Source organism: Bufo gargarizans, chromosome 1 (assembly GCF_014858855.1).
Source record: "Bufo gargarizans isolate SCDJY-AF-19 chromosome 1, ASM1485885v1, whole genome shotgun sequence".
NCBI lineage: Eukaryota > Metazoa > Chordata > Amphibia > Anura > Bufonidae > Bufo > Bufo gargarizans.
This window is the reverse complement of record NC_058080.1, coordinates 514,112,096-514,137,195: the sequence shown is the minus strand read 5'-3', so window position 1 is coordinate 514,137,195 and position 25,100 is coordinate 514,112,096. Positions and strand designations below refer to the sequence as shown.

General features: G+C 47.8%; 1 protein-coding gene across 1 annotated transcript; it reads right to left on the bottom strand.

Moving 5' to 3' along the window:
* FICD (FIC domain protein adenylyltransferase) lies at positions 1–7,793 on the bottom strand. The gene is made up of 3 exons (XM_044275333.1): positions 7,768–7,793; positions 6,906–7,239; positions 1–3,865 (listed from the first exon to the last, which is right to left on the bottom strand). The coding sequence occupies exons 1-3, from the start codon at positions 7,789–7,791 to the stop codon at positions 2,790–2,792; spliced, it is 1,434 nt and encodes a 477-aa protein (XP_044131268.1). The 5' UTR covers positions 7,792–7,793; the 3' UTR covers positions 1–2,789.
* Positions 7,794–25,100: the final 17,307 nt, after the last annotated feature.

Sequence of the window (25,100 nt, the reverse complement as noted above, 5' to 3'; positions counted from 1 at the left end):
AAATACGGAAGACATCCGTCTGCATTCCATATTTTGCGGAATGGAACAGCTGGCCCTTAATAGAACAGTATGTAATAATAGGACATGTTCTATTTTTTTTGCGTAACAGAAATACGGACATGATATGCCTTCCGTACCGCTCAAAAACAGAACATGTTCTATTATTGCCCGCAAGTCACGTTCCTTGGCTCCATTCAAGTCAATGGTTCCGAAAAAAAACATAATGCATCTGTATCTTCCGTATCTGTTGTTTTTGCTGATCCATCTATTGAAAATGTTATGCCCAGCCCAATTTTTTTTTATGTACTTACTGTTTAAACATTATTGTATGTTTCCATTTGGGATCCAAACGGAAACATACAATAAACGGAACTGAAACAGGAAAATGGATCTGTTTAAAACGGAGAGCATAACAATACGGTCGTGTGCAGGAGGCCTTATAGTAGCAGCAGAGCGGATGAGATTTTAAGAAACCCTCCTCTACAAACAGCAGATTTCCACCACAGATATCACCCACGTTGAAATCTGTGTCATATTTTAGGTATTCCTAAAACATTGCATCAACTGATTTCTAACTGAACAAATAAAACCATCTTAGTGTTGTGAAACCTGCGTAAAGATGTTAAAGGGTTAGTACCTTTTATTTTCATCCCATTAAAAGGTTGCACTGTTAGTTACACCCACTAAAATTATGGATAGAAATTAGGATAGGGCTACACGTGTGCGCTTTAGAAAGCAGACCCATTAAAAAGGAAGAGAAGCGAGTTTCAGTCACAAGTTACAACCACATTCACAATATTTCATGTCACACGCCATGCTGCTTCATTAATGACAAGTGTCTCCACTCCATATAGCTGTTTGAAGAGAATGCAGTGCTCGTATGAGCGCTGTGTTCTCTGTTTACTTGCTGGCCATCTACATCACAGCGGTGATGAGGTGTAATTGCAACTCTGCTGTCCCCATTCACTTCAATGAGATGGTGGAGTTGTAATTAAATCTCCTCACCACTGCAATGTCGATGGCCAGCAAGCAAAAAGATAAGGCAGTGCTCATGTAAGCGCTGCAAAAAACAGCTCCATGCGGGGGTCCAGGGTGTTGGAGCCTAACTGATCTAATATTGCTGACTAGTGTTGAGCGAAGCAAGCTTTGGATGCTTCATCAAAAGTCCCTTTGTTCAAAACTATTTCTGTACAGAGATTTGTCTCCGCACGGTATTAGAATGTACGGGCTCTGATGAGTACCTCGGAATGAAGCCAAGTTCGGTTTCAAGTTTTAAAGTGGTTTTCTACTACCCAATTTATTCAGCAAAGTCACGTGCGACTTTGTGAATGACTAACTTCGGGTCATCTGAGCCCATACATTTTAATACTGTATGAAGACTGATCTCCACACAGTATTATTCCAAAATTTTGAACGAAGGACTTCGGATGAAACATCTGAAGCTCGCTTTGATCCACACTACTGATATTACAAAAGCGGACAACCACTTTAATACAATCGGAAGTAACTACACTTTCTGAAAGTATCCACAAGCCCAGTATCATGTAACAGCGTAAAATACCTTGTGGCTGAATCCTTGGAGTTGTGTAATCAATGCTCCCAGAAATGTTCTGCTGGGGATTTTTGTAATACATTGCCCTCCAGGTTTTTAAAACTGATGGCCTATCCTTAGGATTGGTCATCAATATTAGTTGGGTGCAAGTCGGACTCCCGACACCCCTGCTGATGAGCTATTTGTACTTTGCGCCATAAACCTGCATGCAGTTCTTTTAGTAGTGAATGTGCTGGGTAGTGTAGCTTTGACCCTGTCACTTGCAATACCCAGCATATCTGCCACCCATAGTACTGGGGAGCAATGTGAACTATCAATTTTAAAAACCTGGATACCCCCTTTAAATACAGCATAGTATAAGGACAGATCCACTTTATAAATATAAGTGTAGACTAAGGACTTTTACACGACTATGCATGGTCTGTGTATCGACTGAGTGCATCATAGTAATTACAGTCAGTTCCTATCCCAACCTTGGGTCTATATTACTGTACTCACATCATGTGAGTACAGTACAATAGACGTGCGATCAAATAGACAATGCATGTGATGGCCCTTTAAAACCTGGGAGACTGTGCAGTGTCTGAGGAGTCCACATTGCTGCTGATTTTACCATGGATTTGCGCAGGTGAAATAGACCACAGCTACCAGGCAGTGCACTAGATGGCCTGTTTTAAAATCCACGGCATGTGACTTTTGGATATGGATAATCAGCGCCGATTTCACCCCTTTTAAGAGTATGATTACAAGGTTGTATTAGCACACAAAATGTAGGTACATAATTTGCATCAAAATGCCGTGTGCTTTCCAGACTTTGATGCAGCTTTTGGCCATCCCATTGATTTCAGCAGGAATATGTTGCTCTTTTTCCACGACATGGAATATAAATAAAAATTAAAGCTGTGGAACAATCACTGCATGGATTTCCCTTTGAAAACAATGGGCGGTTGACTGAGAGCAGATTCTACATGGATTTTGGTGTGGAAAACCTGCCTTATGCACATGGGCTAATGTAGAGGGGCGAATTCCTCAGCATCAAAATCTGTATGTAACACATGCAAATTGTGCAATTTCCACTTTGTACGTCTAGGCTTGAACATACCCTGCAGAACACGAAATATGTAAAATCAAACTAGCAGCAAAATACGTCAAATAAATTAATGAGCTGTCGCTGGCGACGAGCAACATGTAGGGTGTGTAAATAAGGCAACAAAGGCCACAGAGTTCTGGATAGGGTTCAAGTCTTGACTGGAATGGTGCGTTTGCACTCAAAACTGTCCGGATGGGGCTCTGGGAGACCCACAGGGTGCTCTGCTGTAGCTATTAGGAAAAGGTCTAGGGTGGACTCTGTGCACTTGGCAATAAATCGAATAAAAGGCCTCACATCACCTTCATTAGCAAATTCCAAAACATGATAATATTCAGACCTCTGTTCCTTCCTGATGGTTATTGGGGGGTAACCTGCCTGCATCAAAATCACATTCATAAGCAAACGTGAAGTCCTTCCATTACCATCAACAAAAGGGTGTATATAGACCAGTTTGTAATGTGCTAGAGCTGCAAATTCCACAGGATGCAAGTTAATCGCATCATCTGAATTAAGCCACTGGACAAACTCCTGCATGTGCTTGTCCACGTCTCTGGGATGAGGTGGAATATGGTTGCCCACAAACACTTGGTTTGTACGGAATCGGCCAGCTTCGATGGGGTCCACATAGCCCAGCACTCTGCGGTGTATTTCCAGTATATCGTTGGTTGACACGGATCCTATGCGAGATACCAGAGTGGTGTTGACATATTTCATGGCGGCATGCATTCCAATAACTTCATTTTGCTCCTCGAGGCTTTTACCAGGCACAGCATATCGTGTCTCAATTATATGGCGGATTTCAGACAATGAAAGGGTGTTTCCTTCGATAGCAACAGTGTGGTAAATGTGATGGTAGTAAGACTCTTCCATGACCCGACGAAGAGCGGAGTTACCCTTCGGAATGGACATCACCTTTTTAACTTTACTGTCAATGATGCTAAAATACCTCTGATCTATTTCTTCAACTAAAGGCAAGGTGCGGTCTCGATTTACTAACGCTTTCTCGTTGTGGGGGGAGATCATTAACGCTTTCGAGTAGAGATAGTCTGCCTGGATGATATCCTTCTCTTCCTCCAGAAAAATACCAAGCTCATTAAGGGCATCCACATGGTCCGGGTCCATCTTCAGGGCATGAAGAAGTAGCTTGTGTGCTTTGTCCCTCTTGTCTTGCCGCTTCATTTCAAGTGCTTGGTTCAAAGCAGCTCTGGCTTCAAACTTGACATCTGAAATATTAAAATATATTACTGTCATATTGTTCCGTACATACATCTCCTTATTTTAAGACCTAGTAACAAGTATTGCAGATACTTATATTGATCTTGGGTAACAAGATTTAGGCCTCTTTCAGACGGGCATCCCGGATTTGCTCCGGATGCATACCGGGAAACCCGTGCGAGTGCGCACACAATTTCAGTCAGTTTTGATTGTTTTGTTCAGTTTTTCTCGAGTGGGAGCAATGCGTTTTATAAAAAACTGAATGTGGTACCCGAACTTCTTCACTGAAGTTCATGTTGTGTAGATGTTATTATTTTCCCTTATAACATGGTTATAAAGAAAAAGAATAGCAATTTTGAAACAATGCTTAGAAAAATGTTGCTTGAGGGGTTAAATAATAAAAAAAATTAACTTGCCTCATACACTTGATCGCGCCATGTGAAAGGGGCCTTACTGCCCGACTCAACACAAAGGTAAAGGTTATCTCAGAAACAACACAGTGACTGCTGAGACCAGGGTTCTGTGGCCCCTGTGTGAATGGAGTGGTAGTGCACACGTGTGTCCATTCACATGGGGGTCTTCTGTTTTCGTGATCATCTTAGCTGCCAAACTCCAGATAGGTGATAAATGGTGTTCACGGGGCAACCCCTTTTTTTTTTAGGAACTCGGCGAACCTTTTAGTGATGTGTCAGTTGACAAGCTTGTAGACCTTTTCAATAACCAGGAGACTTGTGAATGCTGCTCTGGATTCTAATACAGACCATAAAGGGCCTATTAGACCTCTGGGTTATCAGCAAATTATCGGACAGCGCGATAATTAGCTTGTACAATAGAGCTGATGAACTAGCATCAGGATGTAAGGTACTGGATTATCGGGCACCACATCTCCCTGTGTAATCCATTCTGTTAGCTTCGGCCTGTGTAATCAGGGCAGTGCAAACTAGTGCAGATGGATGTTTTATCATTATTCGGGGCGCATCATGCCTGATCCATACGAGTGTATTACTGTAATGCAGCGGCGCCATGAAGCGCACGATGTCATAGCAACCAATGACGCCGTGTGCTCCTGCTGTCAGCAGCATGCCCGGCCAGGATACCACGGACCATTCACGTTTGTGTTCATTCGGCCTTAAGGTGGACAGGCAGATTGTCGGGAATGAACGTTCCTGCAAATCTTCTAAATGGGCAGCCAATCACTCAATGAACGAGCAAAACACTCATTCATCGGGTGAAATTAACGTTAATGCAGGCACATAAATTATTGTTTCTGGGCAGCAGATCATGACGTCTAAACTGCGATCTGCTGCCCCGAAAAAATGCAGCTGTATGAGGACGAGCGATCACTCATCAAACTGTGGAGGAGATTGCTCCTGAGTAGCCGACTGTCAGGAAAAAAGGCTTCCTCCTCGACAATCTGCTACTCGTCTGCCCGTGTAAATCCAGCTTTAGGGCGCATGTACACGACCGTATGTATTTTGCGATCTGCATAAAATATGGATGACGTCCCAAATTTTGCGGAATGGAACAGCTGGCCCTTTTGGAAGGAGGTCTACTAAAAGGGGTAGTCTCATGAAGACAAGCCATTGTATAAAGATCCACCTCCCAGGCAATCAGCACAGCAGTCAGCAGATCTGAACCTATGACACTGGCTGACCTGTTGGCAGCTGAAGGCATCTGTGTTGGTCCCATGTTCATATGTGCCCACATTGCTGAGAAAAATGATGTTTTAATAAATGTAAATGAGCCTCTAGGAGCAACAGGGGCGTTACCCCTACACCTAGAGGCTCTGCTCTCTCTGCAACTGCCGTGTCTTTCCCACTTTGAGAGACGGGGCCAGACAGTGAAAACATCACCACTGTCGCTACTGCGCATGCGCCCGGCATCTTCTGTAACTGCACTAGTATGTAAGGCTGGCAGGGGCATGCGCAGTAGCGAACTTAAGCCGGCTGAGTGTACGAGCCGGAGCCGGGATCGCGCTACAGCAGCCCTTTACTGCGCATGCGGGCTAGGAGCGCGGTCCCGGCACAGAGAGCCGGCGTGTCAATAAAGGCGGCGGGAGGCAGGGAGAGCAGGATTGGAGACGCCTAGGCCGCTGCCCCCTTGACTTCAAACCTGACTTGAAGCAGGGGGCCGCGGCTGAATGAAACATCAATTTCTCCAGGAGGCTAGATGCGGCTAAACAATCAAAAAGTGCATTAGGAAACTACTCTGCAGCACTATAAGGTACTATTAACAGCTTAGTAAGCGATTTTTTGGTGACAGGTTCCCTTTATGTGCACCTCCGGCAGTCTGTGCACCTGGAGCATGAACTACTCCAGCCCCTGAGTTATATGCATGTTTTCAGGAGTAAAAGATAGTACATCTGTCGGAGCAGAAGTCCTGACCACCACAATGTCCTCGTCACTCCTATGTGGGGAGGATGGGGTAAAAACACCCGTGTGACAAAATATTGTCGCACAGGCTTTTAACAAGTCGCAAAAAGGGGTCTTGCAACAACTTTTAGGCCGAAAACCTCCACTGTTTTTAGTGGTCACTTTTTGGAGCATAAAAGAGCCATGGCCACATGTTACATATTGGCGGATAGGAAATTATTAATGAAGTTTCCCATTACGTTTTTGTACCTTAGCGTTTTTTTTTTTCTCTCCAAATTGCAGCATACGCTGGGTGTGGCGCGTTTTCAGACTGACTACCCACAAACTCTCTATAGGAAATAAAAAGTCTGAAAAAATTGCAAGTAAAATGTGCGATGACAAAAAATGGCACCCCCCCCCCCCCCCAAAAAAAGCTACATTTTATGGTAGATTATAAAAGCCCCAAAAAAAACTAAAAATGTCACATCAGTGATTGGGTGAAAATCTCTGAGCAGTACTGAATGGGTTTTGCGCACCGGCGGAGGTCACCGATCCCACCGGCATCATCTTCTGATATACAAGATCACTTTTCGGTGGACTTTACGTTATGAAAACATATGATGCGCTTTTCCAATCCTCTGCTACACCATACGTGTCCTGTACTGGAAGGATTATTGGATTATTATTATTTTTTTACCTGAAGACGGTTTTGGTTTAAACACCATGAGTTCGATTGCAGTTGAAGCAACAGCAAGACCCGTCGTGTGCCCAGGGTAGGTGTGCAGCCGATCGTTCCCTCCCCATAGGTTACACTGCAGCAGGACCTTCAGAGCCGCCTTATAGTGCCCCTCTAGCCCACTCAGGGGAAGAAGAGCTACCAGTAGTGACCCAGACAACACCACCAGTGCCGCCCTGAGCCCGTACCGAGCACCCAGCTGAGGCCATTGAAACTCCGTCACTGCCATTGAAGTGTCAATCCCCCAATTCCAGGTACTTGTAGCCGGATCATCTTCCTGAAGGTTACCACGGATCTGCAATTACAGACATAAGCATTAGAGTGCCTAGTGTCATGCCACCCTTCATATCGTGCCACCCACAGCATCACCCTTCATATCGTGCCACACACGGCGCCACCCTTCATATCGTAACACACGGCGCCACCCTTCATATCGTAACACACGGCGCCACCCTTCATATCGTGCCACCCTTCATATCGTGCCACACAAGATGCCACCCTTCATATCGTGCCACACACAGCGCCACCCTTCATATCATGCCACACACAGCGCCACCCTTCATATCGTGCCACACACAGCGCCACCCTTCATATCATGCCCTAGTAACCTGTGCTTTGCAAACACTGCCCCGCCATACCCTCCATCTGCTGTACTGCAGCTAGGCTGACATTCACAAACCCCAGGAAGCCAAGCCACAAGTGGTCAACACTCAACAGGGGCTCCTATGATAGGGCCAGACTATCCCATCCCGAACTATATCCCTCTATACACCCGCCCTAGCGGATTATCCCACGGGAATCCCCCCCGAATGCCTGTACATACATGAGAGTTCCCGTACACCCCCATCACCTGGAATTTACCAGACTTCCTAATCGTGTGACGCAAAACACATTGGCCGCCCTAGTCCCGCCCACACGCCATTCTCTCCTACTATTGGTTGTGCTGATGCCAATCAATTCAGTAGCAGCCCTGTTAGCCTATCGTCACGTTTCTTAGAAGTAACGCTGCGCCGTCTGAAACACTAGAAGACGAGGTTTAAGACAGAAAAGTGTCTCCACTGTCTGCAACCGAGGTACAGACAGCGCTGACATTTTGGAAACGTGAATTGTGTAGGAGTAAACTGTAATACGGTCTACAATATGGCGTCATGAAAGTGGCCAAAATGTGGCCCATTCGTCCTTTTAGTGATGGTGTGGAAAAGTAGACGTCGCTTGTAAGCATGTGTTTGTTAAAGCAGCTCGTGGTGTCTGCTGATTGGTTGGCCTCACAGTAATGGAGGTGGAGAGCTGACTGTACAGTGTTTACTGGTTTAACCCCTTCAGGACGTAGCCTGAAGTAAAAAAAAATTTGTTGTTACCACACGTCATTTTGGCAGAGATTTTTTTTATTTTGCTTTGAAAACGCAATTTTGGGATTTATGGCAAAATGATATTATGTGGTAAATGCTGACAAAAATGTGCACTGCTCTGCCATCTGTTTTAGCCCCCTCTGTTTTTGCCACTCTGCATTCCAGCAGCCATATTATAATTTTTTTTTTTCATTGACTTGGCTGAGGCTTTGTTTTTTTATAGGTGAAATTTTTATATTTTTTGGATGTATATTTTACAATTTAACTTATATTTCTTTTTGTTGCTGAAAACTATTTTAAAAAAGCTTTTTTTAATTTTCATGTTTTTGTGTTTAAAAAGTGTTTATCCAGCATTATATGACACATCCCAGAGTTGCCTTACCTGGGTTCTCTCAGCAGTGGCGATCATACTTACCTGGTCCCCGCCGCTGGGTTCTCTCAGCAGTGGCGATCATACTTACCTGGTCCCTGCCGCTGGATTCTCTCAGCAGTGGCGATCATACTTACCTGGTCCCTGCCGCTGGGTTCTCTCAGCAGTGACGATCTTGCTTACCTGGTCCACTCCGCTGGGTTCTCTCAGCAGTGGCGATCATACTTACCTAGTCCACGCCGCCGGGTTCTCTCGGCAGTGGCGATCATACTTACCTGTCTATGCTGCTGGGTTCTCTCAGCAGTGGCGATCATACTTAACTGGTCCCCGCCGCCGGGTTCTCTCAGCAGTGGCGATCATACTTACCCGCCGCCGGGTTCTCTCAGCAGTGGCGATCATATTTACCTAGTCCCCGCCGCCGGGTTCTCTCAGCAGTGGCGATCATACTTACCTGGTCCCCGCCGCCGGTTCTCTCAGCAGTGGCGATCATATTTACCTAGTCCCCGCCGCTGGATTCTCTCAGCAGTGGCGATCATACTTATCTAGTCCCCGCCGCCAGGTTCTCTCAGCAGTGGCGATCTATACTTACCTGGTCCCTGCCGCTGGGTTCTCTCAGCAGTGGCGAGCTATACTTACTTGATCCCCGCCGCTGGGTTCTCTCAGCAGTGGCGATCATACTTACCTGGTCCCCGCTGCCGGGTTCTCTCAGCAGTGGCGATCTATACTTACCTGGTCCCCGCTGCCGGGTTCTCTCAGCAGTGGCGATCATACTTACTTGGTCCCCACCGCTGTGATTTCTTAACAGTAACAATCATACTTACCTGGTCCCCGCCGCTGGGTTCTCTCAGCAGTGGCGATCATACTTACTTGGTCTCCACTGCTGGGTTCTCTCAGCAGTGGCGATCATACTTACCTGGTCCCCGCCGCTGGGTTCTTTCAGCAGTGACGATCATACTTGACTGGTCCACACCGCTGGGTTCTCTCAGCAGTGGTGATCATACTTACCTGGTCCCCGCCGCTGGTTTCTCTCAGCAGTGGCGATCATACTTACTTGGTCCTCACCGCCGGGTTCTCTCAGAAGTGGTAATCATACTTACCTGGTCCCTGCCGCTGGGTTCTCTCAGCAGTGGCGATCTATACTTACCTGGTCCCTGCCGCTGGGTTCTCTCAGCAGTGGCGATCTATACTTACTTGATCCCCGCCGCTGGGTTCTCTCAGCAGTGGCGATCAAATTGGTCCCTGACAGTAATGGAGGTGGAGAGCTGACTGTACAGTGTTTACTGGTTTAACCCCTTCAGGACGTAGCCTGAAGTAAAAAAAAATTTGTTGTTACCACACGTCATTTTGGCAGAGATTTTTTTTATTTTGCTTTGAAAACGCAATTTTGGGATTTATGGCAAAATGATATTATGTGGTAAATGCTGACAAAAATGTGCACTGCTCTGCCATCTGTTTTAGCCCCCTCTGTTTTTGCCACTCTGCATTCCAGCAGCCATATTATTATTATTTTTTTTCATTGACTTGGCTGAGGCTTTGTTTTTTATAGGTGAAATTTTTATATTTTTTGGATGTATATTTTACAATTTAACTTATATTTCTTTTTGTTGCTGAAAACTATTTTAAAAAAGCTTTTTTTAATTTTCATGTTTTTGTGTTTAAAAAGTGTTTATCCAGCATTATATGACACATCCCAGAGTTGCCTTACCTGGGTTCTCTCAGCAGTGGCGATCATACTTACCTGGTCCCCGCCGCTGGGTTCTCTCAGCAGTGGCGATCATACTTACCTGGTCCCCGCCGCTGGGTTCTCTCAGCAGTGGCGATCATACTTACCTGGTCCCTGCCGCTGGATTCTCTCAGCAGTGGCGATCATACTTACCTGGTCCCTGCCGCTGGGTTCTCTCAGCAGTGACGATCTTGCTTACCTGAAAGAAATTGGGTCAGGAGCAGCACAGCAGACGGCTTGTGAAGGGCGATCTAGTGGTCTTGCAATAGCTGGGCAAGGGGTCACAGATCCAACGTGATCCAAAGGTATATAGAAAAGGTAGGAGGCAACAGCAGCATATCCACGAAATCCTCTTTATTCAAACGAGCGCCTCACGACAAGGCATAAAATTGACAGCGACGTTTCGGCTATGACTAGCCTTTATCAAACATGTATCACAATTAAAATCACTGCATATAAATACCAATATTAGATACGCCCACAATACTGCTCAACCAGTAAAATCTAGAATCTGTAGGTAACACCCACCCATCCATAGATGTCATCAAAATTATTCACATAGATCAGCTGACTAGAATCCCATATTCACCTGTGGGGAATTATGTCATCTATTTCTCCTAACAGGTGATGGCGTTACGCCGTTCCTAATGCGGGTATTGTATAATTGTGATACATGTTTGATAAAGGCTAGTCATAGCCGAAACGTCGCTGTCAATTTTATGCCTTGTCGTGAGGCGCTCGTTTGAATAAAGAGGATTTCGTGGATATGCTGCTGTGGCCTCCTACCTTTTCGATCTTGCTTACCTGGTCCACTCCGCTGGGTTCTCTCAGCAGTGGCGATCATACTTACCTAGTCCACGTCGCCGGGTTCTCTCGGCAGTGGCGATCATACTTACCTGTCTACGCTGCTGGGTTCTCTCAGCAGTGGCGATCATACTTAACTGGTCCCCGCCGCCGGGTTCTCTCAGCAGTGGCGATCATACTTACCCGCCGCCGGGTTCTCTCAGCAGTGGCGATCATATTTACCTAGTCCCCGCCGCCGGTTCTCTCAGCAGTGGCGATCATATTTACCTAGTCCCCGCCGCCGGGTTCTCTCAGCAGTGGCGATCATACTTACCTGGTCCCCGCCGCCGGTTCTCTCAGCAGTGGCGATCATATTTACCTAGTCCCCGCCGCTGGATTCTCTCAGCAGTGGCGATCATACTTATCTAGTCCCCGCCGCCAGGTTCTCTCAGCAGTGGCGATCTATACTTACCTGGTCCCTGCCGCTGGGTTCTCTCAGCAGTGGCGAGCTATACTTACTTGATCCCCGCCGCTGGGTTCTCTCAGCAGTGGCGATCATACTTACCTGGTCCCCGCTGCCGGGTTCTCTCAGCAGTGGCGATCTATACTTACCTGGTCCCCGCTGCCGGGTTCTCTCAGCAGTGGCGATCATACTTACTTGGTCCCCACCGCTGTGATTTCTTAACAGTAACAATCATACTTACCTGGTCCCCGCCGCTGGGTTCTCTCAGCAGTGGCGATCATACTTACTTGGTCCCCACTGCTGGGTTCTCTCAGCAGTGGCGATCATACTTACCTGGTCCCCGCCGCTGGGTTCTTTCAGCAGTGACGATCATACTTGACTGGTCCACACCGCTGGGTTCTCTCAGCAGTGGTGATCATACTTACCTGGTCCCCCAGTTACAGAAGATTCGCTACTGCGCATGCGCCCGGAATCTTCTGTAACTGCGCTAGTATGTAAGGCTGGCGGGCGCATGCGCAGTAGAAACTGAAGCCGGCTGAGTGTACGAGCCAGGCCGGGATCGCGCTACAGCAACCCTTTACTGCGCATGCAGGCTGGGAGCGCGGTCCCGGCACTGAGATCCGGCGTGTCAATAAAGGCGGCGGGAGGCGGGGAGAGCAGCATTCGAGACGCCTAGGCCGCTGCCCCCTTGACTTCAAACTTGACTTGAAGCAGGGGGCAGCGGCTGAATAAAACATCGATTTCTCCAGGAGGCTAGATGCGGCTAAACAATCAAAAAGTGCATTAGGAAACTACTCCGCATTACTATAAGGTACTATTAACAGTTTAGTATCCGTTTTTTTGGTGACAGGTTCCCTTTAATACTTTGTTGCAAATCCTTTGCAGTCAATTACAGCCTGAAGTCTGGAACGCATAGACATCACCAGACGCTGGGTTTCAGCCCTGGTGATGCTCTGCCAGGCCTCTACTGCAACTGTCTTCAGTTCCTGCTTGTTCTTGGGGCATTTTCCCTTCAGTTTTGTCTTCAGCAAGTGAAATGCATGCTCAGTCGGATTCAGGTCAGGTGATTGACTTGGCCATTGCATAACATTTCACTTCTTTCCCTTAAAAACCTCTTTGGTTGCTTTTGCAGTATGCTTTGGGTCATTGTCCATCTGCACTGTGAAGCGCGGTCTAATGAGTTCTGAAGCATTTGGCTGAATATGAGCAGATAATATTGCCAGAAACACTTCAGAATTCATCCTGCTGTTTTTGTCAGCACTCACATCATCAATAAATACAAGAGAACCAGTTCCATTGGCAGTCATACATGCCCACGCCATGACACTACCACCACAATGCTTCACTGATGAGGTGTTATGCTTAGGATCATGAGCAGTTCCTTTCCTTCTTCATACTCTTCTCTTCCCATCACTCTGGTACAAGTTGATCTTGGTCTCATCTGTCCATAGGATGTTGTTCCAGAACTGTGAAGGCTTTTTTAGATGTCGTTTGGCAAACTCTAATCTGGCTTTCCTGTTTTTGAGGATCACCAATGATTTACATCTTGTGGTGAACCCTCTGTATTCACTCTAGTGAAGTCTTCTCTTGATTGTTGACTTTGACACACATACACCTACCTCCTATAGAGTGTTCTTGATCTGGCCAACTGTTGTGAAGGGTGTTTTCTTCACCAGGGAAAGAATTTTTCGGTCATCCACCACAGTTGTTTTCCGTGGTCTTCCGGGTCTTTTGGTGTTGCTGAGCTCACCGGTGCATTCCTTCTTTTTAAGAATGTTCCAAACAGTTGTTTTGGCCACGCCTAATGTTTTTGCTATCTCTCTGATGGGTTTGTCTTGTTTTTTCAGCCTAATGGTGGCTTGCTTCACTGATAGTGACATCTCTTTGGATCTCATCTTGAGAGTTGACAGCAACAGATTCCAAATGCAAATAGCACACTTGAAATGAACTCTGGACCTTTTATCTGCTCATTGTAATTAGGATAATGAGGGAATAACACAGACCTGACCATGGAACAGCTGAGAAGCCAATTGTCCCATTACTTTTGGTCCCTTAACAAGTGGGAGGCACATATGCAAACTGTTGTAATTCCTACAACGTTCACCTGATTTGGATGTAAATACCCTCACATTAAAGCTGACAGTCTGCAGTTAAAGCACATCTTGTTTGTTTCATTTCAAATCCATTGTGGTGGTGTATAGAGCCAAAAATGTTACAATTGTGTTGATGTCCCAATATTTATGGACCTGACTGTATGTCCGGGTTTATCTCTGAACCCAGACAACCCCTTTAATGTGTGCCCAATAAAATATCTTTAATGCTAAATAGTGGTATTTTTGTGTTTATTTTTTTTTTGTGGGGGCAATTTTTATTTTAATCATATGATTTTTATTATTATAAGCAGACTTAGGGTTCAAGCACACGACCACGCCGCAAAACAGGGATGCAGCCCATGTGCGTTCCGCAATTTGAGAGACAGAACGGGTGTCCCATAACAGAAATGCCTATTGTTGTTCGCAAAACGGACAAAAATGGGACTTGTTCTATTTTTTATTTTTTTTTATTTTGCGGCCCCACAGAATGGAGCAACAAATGTGGACAGCACACAGGTCATCTCACTAGGGCCGCAAAAGATGTGGACAACGCACCCATGTGCACATAGTGTGCTCTCCGTATCTCTTCCGGCCCCATAGAGAATGAATGGGTCTGCACCCGTTCCGGATAATTGCGGAACGGATGCTGACCTATTCTACGGATGTCTGAATGGAACCTTAGTATGGTTTCTGCCTGTTTTTATGATTACAAAACCTGTTTCCGCCTGTTGTGCCTATTTTTAGTTTTAAGACTAATTCAGAAGTTTTCAAACTTTTGCGACTTTTTCTCTGAATTAGGCATATAAACAGTTTTTTTCTATTCCATTCCAGAGCAGGCTTATTTTTACTGTCTGTTTTGAGGGGGAACTTGACATTTCTTTACATTGAAAGAGATAGAGATGCAACATTTTTCTGGTCACTTGCACAATTTTTTTTATGTGCAAACCAATGAGATAAGTTTTAGGGTGGGTTCCCACTTCGGGTATTCCGTTATAGAATTTGTAGACGGAATGCAAAACGGAAGCCTTTAAGAGGCATTCCGTGTTGATCCGTCATAATAGAAGTCTATGGGCAGCATAATGGATCCATCTGGTTTCCGTTATGCAGGACGGAAAACAAAGTGACCTATGATCCAAGTAAGTCATGCCGCCTATTATGACATCACAAGTTAAGGGGCCATGCCAAAAGCATAGCCAGGGGGAAGGGCGAGCATGACTGTAGCATTCTAATGATGACATCACAAGAAGTGCCTTAGCATAAAGGCGGCCATATTGAATGTAATGGGCTTACACTTTCCGCTCAAGGGTGTTCTTGGGACAATTTTTTTAATATCACAACATCTACAAACATGTTCTTGCCTGAAATTAGGATGAGTGGTGGGATATATGACCCCCAGAGATGGAATTACGGCAGGCATGGGATTCAGCCCGTTCACTCCGGTTCTACAGATCCGGTTGTTAAAATTACAGCCGGATCGGAGAACAGGCTGAATCCCGAGCAGGAACGCCGTTCCCTTTCAGGGCAAAAGGACCAGGAAGCGGTGAAGGCTTTGTACTCACCGCTTCCTGGTCCTCTGTAGGTAACGCACTTGAAGTTAAAATATACCATCGGATTGGAGAAAACTCCGATGGTATATTTTAAATCCAAGGCGTTCCCATGGTGATGGGGACGCCCGGACGCTGCATCATTGGTGGGTAGACTTGCACCCTCCCCCCGCCCTTCCCAGTATTAAAAATCATTGGTGGGCAGTGCGCTCTCCCCCCGGTAATCATTGGTGGGCAGTGTGCCCTCCCCCCACCCTTCCCCGTATTATAAGTCAAGTCCTGGCTGCCATTGTTAGTTAGTCAGCAGCATACTTAAATGCGCTGTGGCCGCCCGGCGCTCCTTCTTCTTGTAACTCGTCACAGGTCTGTGCGGCGCATTGCTATAAGCAATGCGCCGCACAGACTTTGAGTTACAAGAAGAAGGAGCGCCAGGTGGCCACAGCGCATGTAAGTATGCTGCTGCAGAGTAACTGACCATGGCAGCCAGGACTTCAGTAGCGCCCTGGCTGCCATGGTAACCGATCTGAACTGCCACCAATGATGGGGGGGGGGCAGGGGGTGCCTGGGGGCGCACTGCCCACCAATGATTTTTAATACTGGGAAGGGCGGGGGGAGGGCACACTGCCCACCAATGATTACAGGGGAGGGCACACTGCCCACCAATTATTTTTTTAATACTGGGGAGGGGAAGGGGGAGGGCCCACTGCCCACCAATGATTTTAATACCGAGGAAGGGTGGTAGGGCGCACTGCCCACCAATAATTTTAATACCTAGGAGGGCGAACTGGGGGCCGATGGAGAGGCACTGGGGGCCGATGGAGAGGCACTGGGGGCTGATGGAGAGGCACTGGGGGCTGGTGAGAAGCACTGGGGCTAATGGAGAGGCACTGTGGGCTGGTGAGAGGCACTGGGGGCTGGTGAGAGGCTACTGGGGGCTGCTATGAGGCTACTGGGGGCTGGTATAAGGCTACTGGGGGCTGCTGTGAGGCATGGGGCTCTTATCTGAGGTCTGATTGGGGGTCATTCATATTGGGGTCTGAGCTGAGGTGTTACCTGAGGTCTTATTGGGGTCTTATTAACATTGGGGATCTTATTGGGGCTGTTAGCTGAGGTCTGATTAACATTGGGGGTCTGATTGCTGGTCTGACCTGAGATATAATGATTATTTTATTTTTTCGGAGCAGCTTGGAGAAAAAAGGCCTCACAGTCTCCCACACTCCCTCTGCCCGCCCAAGCCACCCAGCACCCCTGAGGCCAAGCCTGTCAGCACCCCTGAGGCCAAGCCAGCCAGCACCCCTGAGGCCAAGCCAGCCAGCACCCCTGAGGCCAAGCCAACCAGCACCACTGAGGCCAAGCCAGCCAGCACTCCTGAGGCCAAGCCAGCCAGCATCCTTGATTCCAGTTTTTTTTTTACATTATATGTTGCACTGAATTTTCTGCAAAATATATATATATATTCCATATATATTCCCAGGACTTGACCCCTGCTCATCTCCCTACGTTCACCATCCTCAGATGAACACTGCAGCAGGGCAAGGGAGAGGCGTCTCCCTTCCCTGTTCCTCTGATAGGCTGCTGGCATAAGGCATCGCATCGCTGACAGGGTGGAGGTAAGTGTTTTTTTTTTTTTTTTTTTTGCTTTTCTGTGGCGAAACTGGGGGCATTGTTTGCCCATATGCAACATTATTATCTACTGGCTGCATGGCTAACACATGGAGGACACTATGGGGGTATCTACTGGAGGCATTGCTGGCATATGGGGGACACTATGGAAGCATCTACTGGGGGCATGGCTGCCACAAAGGGGACACTATGGGAGCATCTACTGGGGGCATTGCTGGCACATGGGGGACACTATGGGGGGCATCTACTGGGGGCATTGCTGAGACATGGGGACACTATGAGGGCATCTACTGGGGACATTGCTGGCACATGGGGACACTATGGGGGCATCTACTGGCACATCATTGTGGAAACTATGGGGGTATCTACTGGGGCAATGCTGGCATATGGGGGACACTATGGAAGCATCTACTGGGGGCATGGCTGGCACATGGGGGACACTATGCGGGGCATCTACTGGGGACATTGCTGGCACATGTGGACACTATGGGGGCATCTACTGGGGACATTGCTGGCACATGTGGACACTATGGGTGCATCTACTGGGGGCATTGCTGGCACATGGGGGGCATCTACTGGGGGCATTGCTAGCACATAGGGAACACTATGGGGGCATCATACTGGCACATTATGGGGACACTATGGTGTTGGAGGGGAGGAAGAACACTATGGGGACATATTATATAGGCACACTAAGAAGGGGCATTTATACTAGCACATTCTGTGGGACACTATGGGGGAATCTTATACTGGCACATTATGGGGCACTATTGGGAAGAGGAGAGAAGCACTATGTGAGCATTTACCAGGCGCATTATATAGGGGTTTTTTATACTTGCACACATTATGTGGCACTATGGGGACATTAGCTCAACTGAGGGAATTTTTTGTACTGGCACACAGAACGGGAGCATTTTTGAACTAGTGCACATTATTTTTATTATTATTATTGAAGGTGGCAGGTGAGTTGTTAAGAAGGTATGAGGATGATTGAAAAGTAGGCACCTAAGATGGGTGAAATGGGTGAAAAATCATCATGGCGGTCTGCTCTTAAAGGAGAAGATGAAGAAAGAGAAGGTCTGCATCAGAGGAGAAGTCACTTGATATAAGAGGTATGTGGTGCTGTATTCTGGATAGCACAGAATATAATATGTATTCAAATATGTCTTTAGTGCTAGGTACAAATGTGTATGAAATGTATATGGTGTAGGTAAATCTACTGTAAGTGTAGCCTAGGGGTCATTTATATACTGTATGGTGTATGTTGTATATGTGATTATGTGAGTGTAGTGTCTATATAGTCTGTTTATGTAAGCATACCTCCCAACCATCCCAGATCTGGCATAACTATGTACTGTGTGTGGTGCACAATGGAGACTAAGCAGGGTTGGGACATGTACAGATAGACATTGGGAGGAGTTAGAGGCGTGGGCCAGCGCTGGAAAAAAAACTTCAACATTAATAGTTTAGCTGCTTAGGCTTTTTTAAAGTTTTGTGGTATGTGTGTGTAGTAGTGTATACATGGGGTATTTATATGTATGTGTGTTGCATATATATGGTGTATGTATATGTAAACATGTGTCGTGACGCCGCAGTATTTGCCGTTGAGTAGGGAACCTGTTCTTAAAAATTTGAATCCCACCCCTGAATTACGGGGCAGATTTATGAAACCGTCTAAGAGTAGAACTTTGGTCCCTGTAGCAACCAATCACAGTACAACTTTTATTTCGTATTCTGCTCTTGGAAAAGAAAAGCTGCACTGTGATTGGTCACTACGGGCAACAAAGACCATTTTTCTTTTTGACCATTTCACTACATCTGCCCCATTTCAATCTAAATCTCTCAGTTTCCATTTCTAAAATTGCTTTGGAAAAATGAAAGCAGCACTGTGATTGGTTGGTAGAGGCAACAAGGACAGTTTTACTGTTAATCTGACCCAATGGGTGAGATGATAGGAGTAATACATTGTGAGCTGATGGGAGAAATATATTGTGTATGAGATAGGGATGATGGGAGTAATAAATTATGTACAAGATGATGGGAAAGATGCATTGTGTGTGACATGACGGGAGTAATACATTGTGTCAGATTATGAGTGATGCATCATATCAGATTATGGAAGTAATACATTGTGTATGAGATGATGGGTGTGATACATTGTGTATGAGATGATGGAAGTGTAGTGTAATATACAGAACTATACATAGGTGTACATGCAGTGTACTATACAGGGGTATATATTGTCATTGTATAATACTGTTGAACGGACCCTGACAAAATCTTTTAGTCCTCCACCTGGGTCGGCCCCTTCTGAGTTTGGTCCCTGTAACAGTTGTTTCCCCTGCTTCCACTATAGCTGGGCCCCTTGGTGCAGTGTACTATACAGGTTTATACATAGGGTGCAGTGTAATATACAGAGCTATACATGGGGTGCAGTGTAAGGCTACTTTCACACTAGCGTTCGATCGGATCCGTTCTGAACGGATCCGATCATATTAATTCAGACGGAGGCTCCGTTCAGTACGGATCCGTCTGCATTAATAACTTAGAAAAAATTCTAAGTGTGAAAGTAGCCTGAGCGGATCCGTTCAGACTTTCAATGTAAAGTCAATGGGGGACGGATCCGCTTGAAGATTGAGCCATATGGTGACATCTTCAAGCGGATCCGTTCCCATTGACTTACATTGTAAGTCTGAACGGATCCGCTCGCCTCCGCACGGCCAGGCGGACAGCCTGAACGCTGCAAGCAGCGTTCAGCTGTCCGCCTGTCCGTGCGGAGGCGAGCGAGCGGAGGCTGAACGCCGCCAGACTGATGCAGTCTGAGCGGATCCGCTCCATTCAGACTGCATCAGGGCTGGACTGAGGCGTTCGGGTCTGCTCGTGAGCTCCTTCAAACGGAGCTCACGAACGGACCTATGAACGCTAGTGTGAAAGTAGCCTTATGTACATAATCATACATGGAGGTGCAGTGTAATATACAGAATTATACATGGAGGTGCAGTATAAAATACAGGACCGTATATGGAGTGCAGTCTAATATACAAGACTGTACATGGGGGAGCAGTGTAATATATAGAACTATACATGGGGTGCAGTGCAAAATACAGGACTAGACATAGATGGAGTGTACAGTGGGTATGCAGTCTTTTATAAATGGGGGGTTAATAGCTGGAAATAAAAACAGGTTGAACGGAGCACTACAGTAAAAAGAATATATTTTAAAAGACTACACAGGGTGGACAGATTAAGAACAATAACATTGACAAATAGCACAAAGCCTTTCGTGGGTGTTCAACCATATTCATCAGGCACATAAAAAATTCATAATACATTTTTTTAAATAAAAAAATATTAAATTTGTAATACATTTTTTTAATAGAAATGAAAAATTTTAAGAAATACCAACAGCAATACAATTGGGAAATTGCTTAAAAGGTAATTTTGAAAAGAATAACATTTTGGTGGGTATGAAACTGTGCCACTAGGGACACTTGGCCAAAGTCTAACTGATAGGATATGGCAAAAACTGTGGCTGATGGCATAGAAAAGAGTTACATTATGGATCAGTGTGGGGGAAAACTTCCACACTGAACACAGGAGGGAAGGGGAAGAGTAACTGGGCCTGGAAACTAGGGAAGGAACAGGACACATCCTAAACAACCCTGATCTGGGCCCTAACTACCTATCAATATGAATAGACCTTAAAGGTAGGAATATTCATATGCAGGATACCCAGGCCCTTTATTCACTATAAGGCCCTGGAATAAGGTTAGGACCAGAGACAACCCATTCCTCCTGTCATGGAACCATGAACCAGACGTACAACAAGAGATAAGTGGAAATAAGAAGGCTTTATTGGAAATCAAGCTGTAAGCAAAAGTCCAAACGGATGGCTAAACCGAAGCAGGGTCTTGCGTAGACAGAGGTCAGGAACCAGAAGGGTAGTCAGACGAAGCCTGGATCAGGAACCAGCAGGGTAGTCAGACGAAGCCAGGATCAGGAACCAACGGGGTAGTCAGACGAGGCCAGGATCAGGAACCAACGGGGTAGTCAGACGAGGCCAGGATCAGGAACCAGAAGCAGCAGCAGTCTTAGAAGCATGTGAACACAGGAGGACCAAGCAAGGAACTGAAGCCACAGACCTCCTATATATATGAGCTAGGCATCCAGCTCCTCCCAGTGGGAAGGATAAGCCGCAGGGTGGGAGGCTACAAGAAACCCAGAAACCAAGATGGCCGCCAGCACATGTCAAACGAAGGAGAACAGTGAGAAGGTAAGACCATGACAGTACCTCCCCCTCAAGGGCCCCTCCTCCGCGGAGTAAGGAACGGTTTCTGAGGGAAGCGTGCGTGGAAGGCTCGGAGCAAAGCAGGAGCATGGACATCTGCGGAGGGAACCCAGGAACGCTCCTCTGGACCATAACCGCGCCAATGGACCAAAAACTGCAACCGACCGCGGACCAGGCGTGAGTCCAGGATATTGCTCACCTCATATTCCTCACGATTGCCCACTTGGACCGGACGGGGCCGAGGAACCGAGGAAGTGAAACGATTACACACCAATGGCTTCAACAGGGAGACATGAAACACGTTGGAGATCCGCATGCCAGGAGGAAGCGCAAGGGCATAGGCTACCGGGTTTACCCTGCGAAGCACTCGGAAGGGACCAACAAAGCGAGGCGCCAGCTTGGGAGTGGGCACTCGAAGGTTGAGGTTGCGGGTGGACAACCATACACGGTCTCCGACCTGGTAGGAAGGAGCGGGTGCTCGTCTGCGATCAGCCTGGAGTCTCTGGCGCTGCGCAGAGACCTCAAGGGACCTCTGGATCTGTACCCAAGAAGCACGTAGGACGGAAAGGTGATCCTCCACAGCCGGAATATCCTGGGGAGAGAATACCTCCGGTAACACGGCAGGTTGGAACCCATAATTGGCCATGAAGGGAGACGTCCCAGAGGAAGAGTTCACCGCCGTGTTCCTGGCAAACTCAGCCCAAGGCAGGAGGTCAACCCAATTGTCTTGGTGATCGGAGACATAGCAACGAAGGAATTGCTCCAAGGCCTGATTGGATCGTTCTGCGGCCCCATTGGACTGAGGGTGGTAGGCCGAGGAGAAAGAGAGATGAATCCCCAACTGGGAGCAAAAGGCGCGCCAGAACCTGGACACAAACTGACTCCCCCGATCCGACACAATCTCCTTGGGCAAACCGTGCAACCGGAAGACCTCCCTGGCGAAAATCGTGGCCAACTCTTGTGCAGAGGGTAACTTCTTGAGAGGAACACAGTGGCACATTTTGGAAAACCGATCCACAATCATGAGAATGACCGTATGGCCTCGGGATGCAGGGAGGTCCACAATGAAATCCATCCCCAGGTGTGACCATGGGCGCTCCCCGGTGGCTATGGGTTGCAAAAGGCCCAACGGAAGGTGCCGAGGGGACTTACTCTGGGCACAAACGGAGCATGCCGCTACATATGCGGCGATGTCGGAACGTAGAGAAGGCCACCAGAACAGACGTGAAACAGCCCAGGACAGCTGATTCTTTCCAGGATGCCCCGCGGCCTTGGAGTTATGGTAGGTTCGCAACAACCGAGTGCGCAACTCCTCAGGCACAAAACACCTGCCGTTGGGTCTCCCAGAGGGAGCACCAGATTGAGCCGCCAAAATCTGCTCACCCAGGGGAGAGGTCAGGCTGGTGCGAATGGCGGCCAGGATCTGATTCGGAGGTATGACCGAAGTCGGAATCGACTCCTCCCCGGACAGCTCGGAGTACTGCCGTGATAAGGCATCCGCTCTGATGTTCTTGGAACCGGGTAGGTAGGAGACCACGTAATTAAAACGTGACAAGAACAGAGCCCATCTGGCCTGACGTGGTGTCAATCTCTTGGCCTCAGAAAGGTAGGTCAGATTCTTGTGGTCCGTCAGGATGAGAACCGGAACCACCGAACCCTCGAGCAAGTGCCTCCATTCTTTAAGGGCCTGCACGATGGCCAATAACTCCCTGTCACCAATCTGATAGTTGCACTCCGCGGAAGACAGTTTCCGGGAGTAAAACCCACAAGGAAGCAGAGGACCCTCTGGTGTTCTACGCTGAGACAGAAGGGCGCCTACTCCCGTCTCAGACGCGTCCACCTCGAGGACAAAGGGCAACCCAGGGTTGGGATGCGACAGAATCGGAGCCGACACAAAGGCGGACTTTAGAGCCTCAAAAGCTCGGATGGCCTCGAGCGGCCAGACCTGGAAATTACTGCCCTTCCTGGTCAGATCCGTGAGAGGCTTGGCTAGCATAGAAAAGTCCCTGATGAACTTCCGATAATAATTGGCGAAGCCCAAAAAGCGCTGCAGGGCACGGAGACCACTTGGCTGGGGCCACTGTAAGACAGCCGAAACCTTCTCAGGATCCATGGAGAACCCCTCAGCGGAAATGATGTAACCTAAGAAGGTTACCTGGGATCGGTGAAATTCGCATTTCTCAAGCTTACCGAACAGCCTGTTCTCTCGTAACCGTTGCAACACTCGTCTGACATCCATAATGTGGGCCTCCATGGATTCAGAATATACCAAGATGTCATCCAAATAGACCACCACACACTGCTGCAACAGGTCACGGAAAACATCGTTGATGAATTCCTGGAAGACTGCGGGCGCATTGCACAACCCAAAGGGCATAACCAAGGATTCATAATGACCGGTCCTGGTGTTAAACGCGGTCTTCCACTCATCGCCCGCCTTGATCCTTACCAGGTTATATGCCGCCCTCAGGTCGAGTTTGGTAAAGACCGTGGCCCCTTTGAGGCGATCGAACAGCTCGGAAATCAAGGGTATCGGGTAAGCGTTCTTGATCGTGATGCGATTGAGACCCCTGTAATCGATGCAAGGCCTCAACTCACCGCCCTTCTTTTTCACAAAGAAAAATCCAGCCCCTGCCGGGGACGAGGATTTGCGAATGTGTCCGCGTGAAAGCGCCTCCCTCACGTACTCCTCCATGGCCTCATTCTCCGCTACCGACAGTGGATAGACTTTGCCACGAGGAGGAACGGCACCAGATTGTAACTCTATGGTACAATCGTATGGGCGGTGCGGAGGTAGGGCAACCGCGCGCACCTTATCGAATACATCCCGGTACTCTTCGTATTCAGGAGGCAACAGAGAGTCCGAGGAAGTACACAGCAACTTGACAGGCCCATGGATGCAACTAGCCCCACACTGCGGTGACCACGAGAGGATCTCGGCCGATCTCCAATCGAAAGTCGGATTATGCTTCTGGAGCCAGGGGTACCCCAAGACCACCGAGTAGTGTGGAGACGAAATCACCTGGAGACAGACCGACTCTCTGTGAACGGCACCAATGGCTATCCCCACTGGAAGGGTCTCATGAGTCACGTGTGGCGGCAGAAGGGGTCTGCCGTCTATCGCCTCAAGAGCCAGTGGGGAACCTCGAGGCTGCAGAGGAATGGAATTGGCGGCAATGAACAAACCACCAGCACCAGAGTCCACCAACGCCTGGGTCGTCACCGAGCCCCCGACCCAGGAGAGGACAACAGTGATCAGTGGTTTGTCAACACGGGAAACCGGGGACGAGGAGACTCCACCCAAGATCTGCCCCCGACAGGATCTCAGGTGCGAGCGTTTCCCGGACGGTTCGGACATGCCAACCGAAAATGCCCACCGAGACCACAGTACATGCATCGGCCCTCGCGTCTCCGGAGTACCCTCTCCCCCTCGGACAGGCGAGCAAACCCCAGCTGCATGGGTTCACCCCCAGACGAGTCATCCCCAGGAGGCGTGGGAGGAGAGGGAGGCACGGGTGGGACAGCAAACGTAGGCGCCAATCTGTTAGAAGACCTCCGCAGGCTCTCCTTAAAGGAAGGTCTCTCCCTGAGTCTGGTGTCAATCAAAATCAGGAAAGAAATAAGAGACTCGAGCTCCACTGGTAGGTCCTTAGCTGCAACCTCATCCTTCAAGGCATCCGAGAGACCATGAGAGAAAGCAGCGACCAGAGCCTCATTATTCCAGCCCACCTCTGCTGCCAGGGTACGAAACTCAATGGCGTATTCAGCTACGGATCGTGAACCCTGTCTGATGGACATAAGGAGCTTCGCAGCAGAGGCAGCACGGGCCGGCACATCGAATACCTTCCGAAGAGAAGCAACAAAACCGGAAAACTCGGCAACCACCGGATTGTTGTTCTCCCATAAAGGGCTGGCCCAGG